Consider the following 13,130-nt stretch of genomic DNA (forward strand, 5'->3'; position numbering starts at 1 on the left):
CTGCATGCCGTGGCACTGGAAGCCTTGGTCACAAAAGGGTGCACACAGAAATGTGCCGTGCTGTGCCCAAGTCTTCTGGCACCACGGCACACAGACTGTGAGCAGGCGAGAGAAGCAGGCAACCGGAGGTCGGAGCCTCATCAGGTACGTGGGGGAGGGAAGAGGGTGCAAGGTGCCGTGTAGCAGCTGGGGGTATGGGAGATCCCCTGACATGGACCTGGGAGAGGATCATTCACAAAAGGTTGCACTTGTGGAATTGCTGCCTTCTGTGCTGGAATCACTGGTGCAACCTTTTGTGCATGACCCAGAGTCAGAGAACCGCGTCTCCCACCCCATCTGCTTACCTACTTCCAACCTTTAACCTCACTCCCTATCTCAAACTCCTTCTATTATTTTCCTTCTCTCATTCTTCAGTGGCCAGCTGGTCTTCCGAACGCTGCTCAGCACGCAGGCCCACCTTGATCCTCACCCTAATTGTAAGCATGTGTTTGAAGACTTTTGTTACTGGTAAAAAATTAGGAAGGTTGGATATTGGCGTGGTCATTCTTGTTCTATCTCATGTTGTGCAGATTCATTTTTGTAGGTTGACATTTGTATAAGATAACATTTAAATCTCATGTCTTTGCTCCTAGGAACAGATACAGAAGTAACCTTTGATATCCCTTACATCGTGAGAAACCAAGAAGAACTTCAGCCTCAAGATGTCCATCTTTGACTCCGGGGAGTTTATCTTCAAAGACATAAGCAGCAAAGTCTTGAAGGTGGGTGACAGAGGACCCAGATGGCATGTCTTACAAAATGGAAAATTGGGAGCAAAATAATGATTTAGACTTCAACTGTAATTGAGATTACAATGGGCCTCATTACGAGTCTGCCGGTCTGGGAACTATGGTACCGGTAAGCTTGCTGGTACTGTAGTTCCCGGACCGGCAGACTACGAGTTGTACTCGCGGGTCATTGTGTGCCCGCCAGGTCTGACCTGGCGGGCACACAGGCACCCGTGAGCACAACACGTCGGATTCACCAGCACCATTCACGGATGGTGCCGGTGCATCAGGCTTCCCCATTCCTATGGGGCTCAATGGGAATGGGGAAGAAATGTTTCCGGCGCTCTGGAATGGGCAATTACCTGGTCCACCTGGGTGGTAATAACTTGGTAATTGCACATTCCAGGGCGCCGGAAAAAAAATGACTCAGACACGGCTGTCCGCCAGGGTCGTAATGAGGCCCAATGTTAATTTATTTAAGAATTCACTTTAATAATCATACAATACAGACAGCGTGGGAATTTGAAGCAATCATGGCCCCTTCCCATTGCTGCTGGAATTGTAGGGAGCCTTCTTAATTAGGAACATTTTTTAGTTCAAGGCACAATGGCTCTGATTTAAAAAATGTGTTGTCCCAAGTGATGAAATATGCTTGCACATGCCAATCACTTACTAAAACAATATTTACGGGCAATTTACAATGTGTATTCAAATATGAGTAGTGGTACAGATCCGGGTGCAGAAAGGGCATTGACACCTATGAATGTCTGTTCAATATCCACAATTTGGATGTGCTTGGCCAATCACTGATTGGCATAAAGCAGTGGTTGGCATGAGGCAGTGGGAACACGATACATTTGATGAATCTGCGCAGGGCTTCAGCTTCACCACAAGCTAGTAGTTGTGCATGTAGTTGTAGAATTGGATTGCATAAGAGTGAGCAGTGCACACCAAATAATCAAAGTTAACATGAGAAAGCTCTGGAAGCCCGGTGTACACCTGAGTAATACTGTACTGGAGATATGAAAGGCGGCAGCGACAATGCATATAGTCTGTATTTTAGAAAAGGTTAAATTAATTGTAGTAACCGATGCCCAGTTCCCAATTACTTCAGTCAAACCAGTAAGCGTCATGAACGATAGTGTCAAATGCTTCTGACAACTGCGTATAGACTAACACACCAATGCTCTGAGAGTCTGTCTCCATCTTGGGTTCTACTAATATCGTCTCTGTACTACCCATCGGCCGAAAACCTGTCTGTTGAGCCTCCTGGAGATTTTCGTATTCCCGAGATTACTGAAGTCATGTTATTACCCGTTCAACTGTTTAACAATAATTGGGTGGTCATTTGCATTCCCTATTGGATCTGCTTGAGATTTTCAGGCAAAGGTTATATAATGCATATTTTACAGGGTGAAGGACGTATCCCCTGAGTAAGGGAGTTATTAATTGAATAACTGGCGATTGTACGTGGTTTGTAAGTGTTGGTGGAAAGTCAGGTATTAAAGACTGTTGTTACACAGCGATCTAACAGCTACCATTGCATCCTTGAACCAGTATATCAAAATGAAACTCTGCAGAGGGTAGAAAAGGAAATGTGACTATTGTCCCAGGGTTTAGGCTCAATCAGCAAAACCTGGTGAGGAAGAAGCAGGAGTCCAAGCTATTTTTCACTAATCCCCTCAGTATCCGAATACATTTGTCCAATTTAACATTTTATTGTATAGGGAAAATGAGCACATGGTTTTTGTTTGATTAAAAGTTGAGCTTCCAAGCTTTTTTAGCATTGAAAGAAATCCTTCTGAGGTGAGATGGCATTGCAAATTCTAGCGATTATGTATTCCTTCTTTCAACTGTAAAGCAGTAGCTTAGTTTGCCTGAGATTTCTTAAGCATTTCTGTTTTGAAAGCGCATTTTATTTTGATCTTAACAATCATTCTAATTTGACCTTTGTAGTTGTGGATAAGGACCATTTGGTAGCTTGTTTCTTATTTGGTGTATTGCAATATTTAGCTGGGACAGAGTGGTCCAAGCAACTGTTGAGCCAGTTTGTGGAATGATTTAAGTTATTGGCGCATTGATACAAAATAAGCAAATAATGTGAGGGCTTCAATAACAGTCAAAGTGATATTGAATAGAGAAAGGAGCACAGCAAACATCATACTGCTAATCCATGAACCTTTATTCAAACCAATCTCAGCAGCTCAATCAGACCCACCATCAAGAACTGTGAGCCCTCAGGAGGTTCAGAGAGTGTGACAGTGACAGGAAGGCTGATGTTTTAGCCAATCATATTTCAGCTTGAACGAAGCCTAGGCATTACCTTTACCCCAGAGAGCAGCAGCACCTAGGGTTATGTCTATTTGCCTGATCCATATAGGAGGAAAAGAGCTTCAGACAGCCAGAAGACTGCCTTTAGATACATTCCCATAATCCTGCTCACATTGAAAGAGTACACAAATGGTTCAAACCCTGGTTCCACAGGGTAAGAGCGGAAGAACGATCTTCTCAGAGCATTTGCTTGAAAGTTATAGAACAGTCTGAGTTCTAATCCCTTATAGAGGGTCCTCAGAAATTGAGACATGTCTCTCTTTACTCCACAAGTCAGAATGGAGTGGGGAGTCTAGCATGCTAAGGTCCCAGCTCTACCTCTAGTACCCAGTCTGTCATCATCTCCTCTTCAAATAGCTCTGCACGACTACTCACAGATCCTCACTGCTTTATATAGCTTCTCTGAGATTTTTTTGCAAAAGCCTGAGTGTTAGTATAAACAAAATCCTCTGGCGCATCTGGCCTTGCCCGGAAGCCACCTCAAATGTAGTTTACTATATTCCATCAGGACATTGCTTATAGTTTGATGGAGCATTGGGTACTATTTACATAAACAAAACTACCACTGGATTGCAGCACAGACTCAGCACAGACTCTTTGTTTACTATATTCTCCCTGTATTTCAAAGTACTTGGCTTGCAGCCTGGACTTCTCACTAGAAAGTAAGGGAATGTGTAATTACTTACTTGTAGAATACAATTTAAATGAAAACCTGTCACATTTTACTAAAATACTTATATACATGCCAATCTATTTAAGTCCCATGTGTGTTGTGACGAATCCCAGAATGTTGTCACTGCTTCCGAAGGGGAAGCCCCTTCCCACATGAGCCAGGTAGGGGAGGCCACTACCCAATAGTCCCCCTTGGGCTGGTACTCATTGGGAGGATCTCATGGGAGAGGAACCCCGATTAGGGCCAGTGATGCCCATATCGGGAAAATACAGTATTTCACCAATGCCATGTCTCTAGACCCCCTTCCCACATTTACCCCACTTTTAAGTCACCTCATTCATCTTCTCTCCTTTTTTCATACCCTATGTACTTTGCAAAACCAGTTCATGTAGAAAGTACTGAGATTAGGGAGTTTAACACTGAGACAAGGAAGATTCCCAATTCCCAATGAGTCTCGACACCCACACTCCTTTAGTACTGAGATGAGCAGGAGAGGCAGAGTAATACTGAGTTACCATTGGAACCACTGTTACCAGTCAAGTGGTTCAAAGACATTGATTGGAAGAAACAGAATAAAAACTAACAAAGGACTTAACATAACGTCAAGCCCTCCCTGGAGGAGCCGCTAAAACCAGGAGGAACCAGACGTCCACAAAGGTATTGACCAGGACACCAAGGAGAAGAAAAGAGAGCCTGAAGGTGGTCCAGGATGCTAGGACCGGACAACCCATGAGCAAACTAGTGTTCTGGGGGCCCCAGAGGCCCAGGAAGCATGGGAGCTGGAAGTCTCACTAACCCAGAATGGAGAAGCATTGTGGAGCTGCCATAGAGCAGGGGAAGCTGCGAGAAGGCAGAGGAGCCCAGCGACCACCACAGAGCCGACAACCACGCAGCCTGCTGAAAGAGGTACGCAAGTAGTCACGAAGATGGTTGCGGCTCAGGCAAGTTGTGGCAACAGGGTATGGGACCCAAATACAAAAAAGGAAGCAAAAATGTACACGCAGCTGTACTACGGCTTAAAAGGCAAGTAAATCAAGCCATAGGAAATACAAACTTAGGCCAGATTTGCAGGTCTGGGGCTTGCACCGAAATAAAGAGAACTGGGACTTGTTGAACAATTTTTACACTGCTTGGCAGGTTAGTGAACCAAGGCTGTATTACCCACCACAGCCTTGGAAGCCTCCAGGACAATCCTCTTTGTCGCAGTACCTGGTGAGAATGAACCAGGTCTGCCCACCAGGTTAAGGACTCACCACAGCCTGGGAAGCATTTAGTCCAATCTTCTTCATCATAGTGCCTGGTGAAAGGGGACCAGGTCTGCTCACCAGGGTCAGAGACCCAGTGCAGCTTGGGAAGCATACACGCTATTCTTCCTCAGAGCAGTACATGGTGAGAAGGAACCAAGGCTGTCAATCAAGGGTCTGGGACCACATGGAACTGTATTACAAGCCTGAGAAGGGCTGGGGAAGGGAGACATTCGTCCTTAACAGCTGAGGAGTAGTTGAGACCACACAGGGAAATCTACAAAGCTATGACTGCCTTTTGTCTAGGGGAAGGGAGTCATCCCTCTGGACCAATAAAACATCACTTCGATTTAGTTAGCTTATTGTGTCAGGGACAGATTTAGGATGTTGTCACTGGACATTGGAACGTTTTACTTTGGACATTCTGACACTAATTATTTAAGTTGAGGCTGTGGGATATATTGACCCACTCAACAGTATTTCACCACATCACCAAGCTGCATTTGCGCAAGAAATAGCAACTTGGCTGCGCTGGCTCCTGTGCGCACCAGGACCTCAAAACTGCGTTTTGGCAGCAACAAAAAGATGGCTGCACCGTCCTGCCAAGCACAATTCAGGCAGTATGGAACAAGGGGACACACTGAAGGAGCGTGCCAGTGTGTTCTGAAACATAAATGGAATGAAGTGAAAAGGCAGCACTGATTTGCTGAAAACCCGAAAATCCCCTTCAAAATTAAACTTTTCACCCTTTAAAAATGCTGCTTTGACGCTAATTCCATCTGCTCATTCTGAAACCATTGTGATTAAAAGGCCCTGTCATGCCCAGGATATTTGCTTCACCAAAACCAGGCATAATTCCTGAGTAACAGGCCCAGTCAAACCAACTCTGAGAGAAATCAATAAGCAACTTCAATTTCACTCGCATGGGAACACACGTTTATTTCTTTGCAAAGTATCCAGGCTCAGCAGTTCAAAGAGGCTTTACCTCTCTGAGCCAGGTCCGTGTCAATGTATCTATGCTTCAGATAAAACTCCTGCATTCAAGGAAATGACTATAGCTGGAAAGACAGTGTGGGAATCTGAGGGAGCTGCCAAACTGAATTTAAAGAAAGAAATCCTAACAGTTTTCAACACGTGGTTTGTTTTAAACGCAAAATAAGAAAATAAAGAGTTTAAACCACGTGGGCTGAATTTGCAAGCTCTCAAAAAACCAGTTATTCCAGTTGTCAGCCCTGAAACTTTCCCCCAAAGGAAGGGAGCCACACAATAAGCTCTCAGCAGAGACTAACAACCCACTGATAATTACAGGGTGGGAAAGAATCTAGTCTACAGGAACCCACTGATAATGGGACTCCCAGGGCAAGGAAGTTGGAAGTGTGAAGGGGCAATAAAACCTCCAATCAAGATGAGAAACCCCCACTTTGCTTTGAAGGAAATGACAGTTTGTTTCAGTTGGAGGAAGGGAAAGAAATGATCTAGTGACAATGGACTGCCTTTTGGTTCCAAAGACTGTTTCATAAATAAACTTTAAAGACTTTTATCTTAACAGCAAGACTTTGTTAAAATGTAGAATTTTCGCAGTGCAAAAGTGAATTTTTGGGCTTTCTTTTAAGACTTGGTAGAATTTACTGACACCTTGGGAACAGAAATGGCAAAATATGTCAGATTCCCCAAAAAGTATCCATGTTGCAAATTTTTGTCCATACATCCTTGATGATCATCCACATCCATGTATAAAGTTATAGAATTTTGTGTAATCTAAATCCCAGTGAAAAGCGGGAAAAACTGGTAGGAGGGTGAAACTGACTGGAGGATTGGACTGCAGTGTGCTGCACAAAATCTGTAACCTGTGTATATAATATGCTAAGAGATTGCAATTGTATAAATGTATGTTTGTGGCAAAATCGGATTTTAGTTAAAGTAACTTTGGGAGGTTTTTGGACATTGTAAAACTCACACTATGAATCTGACATAATTTTTCTGAAATCCAACCAACTGAGAACGAGGCGGAGATTATCACCCTTGTCCAATATTGTTGTTAGAGGCGGGTTTAGTTAAGCCTGCCCCAGTCATATAATGTGATGATGTCATTAGGCATTATATGTAAGACTCTAGACACACACCCACAGACACTCTTCCTGATTCTCCTACGCCGGCGTCCTGTTCCTGTTCCAACCATCCAGAATCCAGATCCCACTACCAGGCCAAAGCATTGCTGACCCTACTCCAGGGCCCACTGCAAAACCCAAGCATTGCTGATCCTGCTCCAGCAAGGCCTACATTATGAAAAACACTAAATCCCCAAATAACCAGAAAGCTGCGGTGTTTTTGGGAAGCATCATGATCCCCCTAACTGCATCCAGAGGTATCTGTGCCATCCAGCTGATCTGTAGTATTCAGTGACCAGAATTGCCAGTCCAGAAGGGCTACCAGGTGACCAGAACTGCCCAGCTGTTTGCCAGGTGTCCTACCGTGTAGTGACCAGAACCGTTGACTGTCCAAAATCCAAAAACTAAAAAGTGGACTGTAAGTATCAATTGGCACCCTATCTAAACCCATAGTCTATCTTGTCTTTGTTCTCATCCCACTCTCTAAGTCATCCTTATCCTGATACCTTGTTCAAACTGTCACAATCATTCTTGAAATCCTGCCCTTGATTTCTAGTGTTAGCACCACATTTCTCTTCATTTCTGTCTAGCATAGATCCTAAACCATTAGCGATATTGTGTTTAAATAAATTAATTTTCCCTTAAGAAAAGGGGAACACTGCGTGAAGGGTTACAACTGCAACATAACTTGTTATATTCACGGGTGCTGTTCCTCTTTTCTTAGCCATTAAATCTAGTTTAAGTGAGATTTGCCTTTCAATTTTAAAGCCGATTCCTCTTTTCACTGCTCTATTTTCCTAAAAATGAACCTCACTCTACCTTCCATATCTCTTTCAATTTATCAGCTAGAGACTTACTTTCACTTCCATAGTGTACCTGTAATCTATCGCTACACCCCAACCAAATAAAACGCACTCCGAACAGTTTGATTAATTTTAAGCGGGAATGGAAAAAATTCAACTTTCACACATGTCATTTTGCTGCAACATGTTTTAAACTTGCCACTCATTTTCGAACTGTATGCTTTTGGTAATCCATTCTTTGTGATTGTTATTGTATTTACATTGTGGCTTTGCGAGGAATTATATTTGCTTCAAGGTTTTTCACACACATTCATTATTTAATTGTCCATTTCCGAGTGTCATTTCATCAACATTGCAAGGGGTTTAAAATCTGTTTTTCTCTCTTATTTGGGGGAGGGAAGGTCAGATTTGAACTCTGATTTCTATTTGTCATTCCTGATTACCTGCTGCTTCTGTTTATCCACTTAGAATTGATTATTTGTGGGTTGATAGAACATTGCAGGGGAAACTTAAGTGCTATCTTACCTAAACCAAAAATGCTCCTACACACACAATCGCCTGATTGAAATCCTTATCAAATTTTGGAAACCCCTCTTAGAGTTAGGGCAAAATAGGCTTTTTTCTTTTCCTTTTTATCTTCTCATAAAAGTGTATAGCCAAAGCTATTACCCTTCAGTGTCAGGGTCTTATTTCTGCATACTCACAGTGTCCTAACAATATTAATATACATAACAGAACTTCACGGATTGTGAATAATGCTGGGTTCTCTTAGCTGTATTGTACCCTGTTCAGCTAGAATATATACCAAGTGGTGACAGGTGTATGCCAGGGGTCTGTTCCATCAGTTCCCCCCTATGGTTCTCACTGTGAACCCTTTAAGGAAGGGTATTTTCTTATTTTGTATTATTATCGAGATGGCATTGCGTTCTTGTATTCTTGTGTGATGAACTTGTTTGCTTTTTTTTGCAATGTTAAATGTCTATTTTATTTGATATCCACTAAAATAGACAATACTAAAAGTGAACAATTGAAATCTAGGGCCCATAAATATCATTGTTTGAAAATCCTGGGCTAGATAAAGGTGTCCCTCCTGGCCTGGAGCAAATTGACATCTAGTGTTATGTAATGAAACCCAAGTAGTTGGTAGCTTGTTCGTTAAGAGTTCATCCTTCTCCGGGGTCTTTTTATACACAGTATGCCCGAGTCTCCCATGACACACCACCTGAGGACCTGTTCAAGATGATGAGAGATGAGTGGGACCTCAGCGTGCCCAACCTGCTGCTGTCGGTGACGGGTGGAGCCAAGGACTTCATCATGAAGCCGAGACTGAAAAATCTCTTCAGCAAAGGCCTGGTCAAAGCCGCTCAGACCACAGGTGAGAAAGCCATGGGCATATATGTTTCTCAAAGGTTTGGTATCCAGGGACGTCAATTGGGGGTGGCCATGGGTAAAAGCTGCTACCCCTGGCTCCCCCTCTGGTACCCCTAGACCTGTCCTTTCTGCCACTGGGCCAATGGACAAAGAGGCAGTCCCAAGAGCAGATATCTGTGTTGCACTTGGAAAAGGCGATTGTAAATGCAGCTACACCTGCCATAGCTTTTGTCACCTGGAATCTAGATCTTGTTAGATGGAGAAATAACAGGGATGCAGGAAAAACCATGAAGCCGCCATCACTAACAGGTTGGCAGTCCATTAGTGAAGAATGCCTGAATGGTGGTATTCAGAGGCAGGACAGTCTGTGCAGCTCATACCCAGTACCGTAGCGACAGGAAGGGTATAGGGTCTAGATCTAGCTAGCTAGGAATGGGTAAATCAGCCTACAGTACTTAGTGACAGCACAGCAGGAACGCAAATCTCAGTTGTCTGCTTTGTACATCCAGTGAGCTACTGGGCCTGTGATGGGAGTGGTGTGCCCCAATGTCTTCTGTCACCAATCCTGACTGGGCACTGTGAGACCTGACCCAGATCTGCCAGACCTGCATCGGGGGCACACTGTAGATAGACGCACGGTGAGATCATTTCCATGCTGTTGCCCTCCGCCTTTGAAGTAAACCATCTATTGCTTCCTCAAGCAAAAAAAAATTATATTTGGAAGGGTAACTAATGGGCAACACACCTGCCTTGGGAGCAAGAGAATGCACTGCAACATGTGTTCAGTTCCTGTTCCAGTGCTTAGAAGCTCGAGGAGGCTGGCACTAAGCAACATATAGAGGACCAAAGAAGATAATCAAATCTGGTATCTCTAGGGGTGTTGTCATGGACCTGCTGCTGCTGTTTACATTTTAACATTTAAAAAAAGCTGTAATTACAATGACCTGTAACACATCCTTCCCCTCTACCTCCCATTTTACCAAACAAGCAAAACAGAAAGGTGGTGTCTGGAAGGTTTCAAAGCATTCGTAACCACTGGAACAGCTCTTGGTTTGAGGTGTGTGCTTGAGGCGCAATGGTATGGACCACGTACAGGAGACTTGACATGTTGTACTAGTGACTTACAGATGTTGAGAGAGAATGTTTGAGATGTAACGTGTTTTAAGAGAGTATAAATGCATTGAATGCAGATATAAGATGTTTAAGGAGGGTAATTGAGACTAACACTGTTGGGGTGTTGACAGAAGTTACTGGAGACTTAAACTGCTAGTTTGCTCGAGGTTGATGGTGTTGGAGAATGCTGGAGACTTAAGTTGCTGGAGGGTGTCACTGTGTAAAGATGAAGGTGTTGGAGCAAGGCATTAGAGGTGGAAGGTATTGGAGGGTGGGAGTGGGTGCCAGACATTTAAAGCTGTAGCGGGAGGGCCCTTAGCGACTTGCAGTGGACGGTGGGGGGCCTGTGGTGAAAATGGTTGGAGGATATTCAGACTGTGGGTGACTGGAGGGAGTGGGTTGCTGCGCTATGTTTCAAAGTGCACTATTGACAAGAACATCCCTGCACGTGTTGTTCAAGTGTAAAAGCATGAAGTGGTACAGCCTCTGATTTTCTACTGGATGGACTTGTGCTGGTCAGTTGCTGTTTCCAGTCTGTGGCCAGACACATGGCAGGCACTGGATATCTGCGCTTTGGGGTTTAGGCCTCTTTGAGATGCTCTGTCTGTTTACAGTTTAGCCCGAGTGATCTACAATAGTCTAGGTTGTTGTGCTGGACGTCTGCTTATGTTCACAGTAATTTGATAATATGGGCCTATACACACTGATATTAACGGTACATATGGTGATCTATTCTTATATGAAATATATATCATATTGCAGTGATATCTTAACCATTACCGTATTTTCTTAGTCATAATGCACTGAGGAACAATGCTATGTGATGCCACTTTTTTGGGTGAAAGGTCATGTGCCATCACTTACCGTGATGTCACTTGGGGGGAGTCAAATGACATCCCTTCCTGTAATGTCATCAGAGGTCAAAGGTCATGCACTGTGACTTCTGCTACCCCTGGCATTTTGGGGAAATGTCGTCCCTGTTGGTATAACCACTTCATGGCCTTGTAGGCAGAAATAAGAAACAAAAACAGCTACCATTTTTTTTCTAAGCGTGTGGAATATACATCTCCCACCTGCCAGTAGCATGATGGGTCCCAAAATGTTAATTGCAGTGTGGTGCCCAGGGGCCAATGTATGATGGTCCTGAAGGTTCAAAGAAAGCCTGCTGCCCACCCATCGATGGGAAGAATGAATGTCCCATGGATGCTGACAGTAGGAGAAGAAAGCAGTGGGCATGGTTTTCTTGCTGAGCACAGAACTCTAGGGGGAAATGTGCTTGCAGCCTCAGTGCGCCGACGATAGTCCTCCCCAGTAGTGTGTGAGCAAAGGGAATAAAATGGCCACACATCCTGTATACTACTTGCATCCTTTGAATGTGTCTCCCCAGGTACACTAGGGCAGGGAGCACACAGATACTTTCTCTAAGGTCACATTCTGGCCATACTGTACATCAACACACGTATAGTATAAACACGATGAACATGTTAAGACCTGCAGCGACTGGTCACCAATAAGTGATCGATAGAAAACATCTGAGCAAAAATGTGATAAATGTAAGGTATCTAGAAATTATCATTTCATGTATTAGTTTTGTCTACCATGTTGCGTTATGTTATGTTACTTGGCATTTATATAGCGCTCTATATATCATTGGTATGACCTCAAAGCGATGGTAGGTTGAACACCCTAGGGAACCGTAGTTCTGGTCAGTAGAGAGAGAGAGATAGTGTCGTAGGGTGCGTGGGTGCACCAGATAAGTGTGCAGCTGGTGAAATTGCGGGGTGGTAGCTGCATCCTAGCGTTTAGGTGTGGTGCTGGAGATGTCAGTTGGATGTGTGCAGTCTGGTCGGTGGACATCCAGACTGGGCTCTGGCTGTGTTAGGTCTGAAGGACACATATGTGAGCAACTATGCCGGAATGTGCTCGGCTAGCTGTGTTTTATTAGGGTGATGAGGTCGTATTCGTATGTGGACTGCTAGGCTGAATTAATCAGGGGTATAGCTGAGTTCTAGTTGAGTGATGGTGTATAGTAGAGAGTAAGAGTAGTGATGTGATGGTTATCTTTAGAGAGCCAGAGACAAGGCACGTGAACAGGATGGTAGGAAACATAGTGACACACAGAGACAGGGGGCGATACGGATATATAGGGGGATACAGATATATAGCATATATAGGGGGGATGCAGATATATAGCAACAGCATGGGGAACAGGGAGGCAGGATGCACAGTGATACACGTGTGGGGCAAATTCCATCAAATTCCGCTCATTCGATCTGCCTCATACATTCCGTCCGCTCCATCCATTCCTTCTACTTCATCCACTCCATTCCAACCACTCTATGCATTCCACCCATTACACCCACTCTATCCATTCCATCTATTCCATCCACTCTATCCATTCCACCTATTCCATCCATTCCATCCAGTCCACCCATTTCACCTATTCCATTTATTCTGTCTATTCCATCCACTCTATCCATTCCATCTATTCCATTCACTCTATCCATTCCACCTATTCCATCCATTCCATCCAGTCCATTCCACCTATTCCGTTTATTCCGTCTATTCCATCCACTCTATCCATTCCATCCGTTGCATCTACTCCTTCGGTTCCATCCACTCTATCCGTTCCATCCTCTCTATCCGTTGCCTCCACTCTATTCATTGTATTCGTTACATCTATTCTATCCATTTAATTCATTCTATCCATTTCATTAATT

At 44.0% G+C, this 13,130-nt stretch overlaps 1 protein-coding gene across 3 annotated transcripts in view; it reads left to right on the forward strand.

Moving 5' to 3' along the window:
* Positions 1–13,130, forward strand: part of LOC138528635 (transient receptor potential cation channel subfamily M member 2-like) — a 613,775-nt gene that overhangs the window by 71,680 nt on the left and 528,965 nt on the right. For all 3 annotated transcript variants that reach the window (XR_011284191.1, XM_069640449.1, XM_069640451.1), the window contains exons 2-3: positions 633–761; positions 9,121–9,301. Coding sequence is in view for 2 of the 3 variants with exons in the window: in XM_069640449.1 (XP_069496550.1) it covers positions 702–761; positions 9,121–9,301 (241 nt within the window). In the remaining variant the exon portion in view is untranslated. The remainder of the gene's footprint in view (positions 1–632; positions 762–9,120; positions 9,302–13,130) is intronic.

Source organism: Ambystoma mexicanum, chromosome 7q, assembly GCF_040938575.1.
Source record: "Ambystoma mexicanum isolate Mex_15411 chromosome 7q, UKY_AmexF1_1, whole genome shotgun sequence".
NCBI lineage: Eukaryota > Metazoa > Chordata > Amphibia > Caudata > Ambystomatidae > Ambystoma > Ambystoma mexicanum.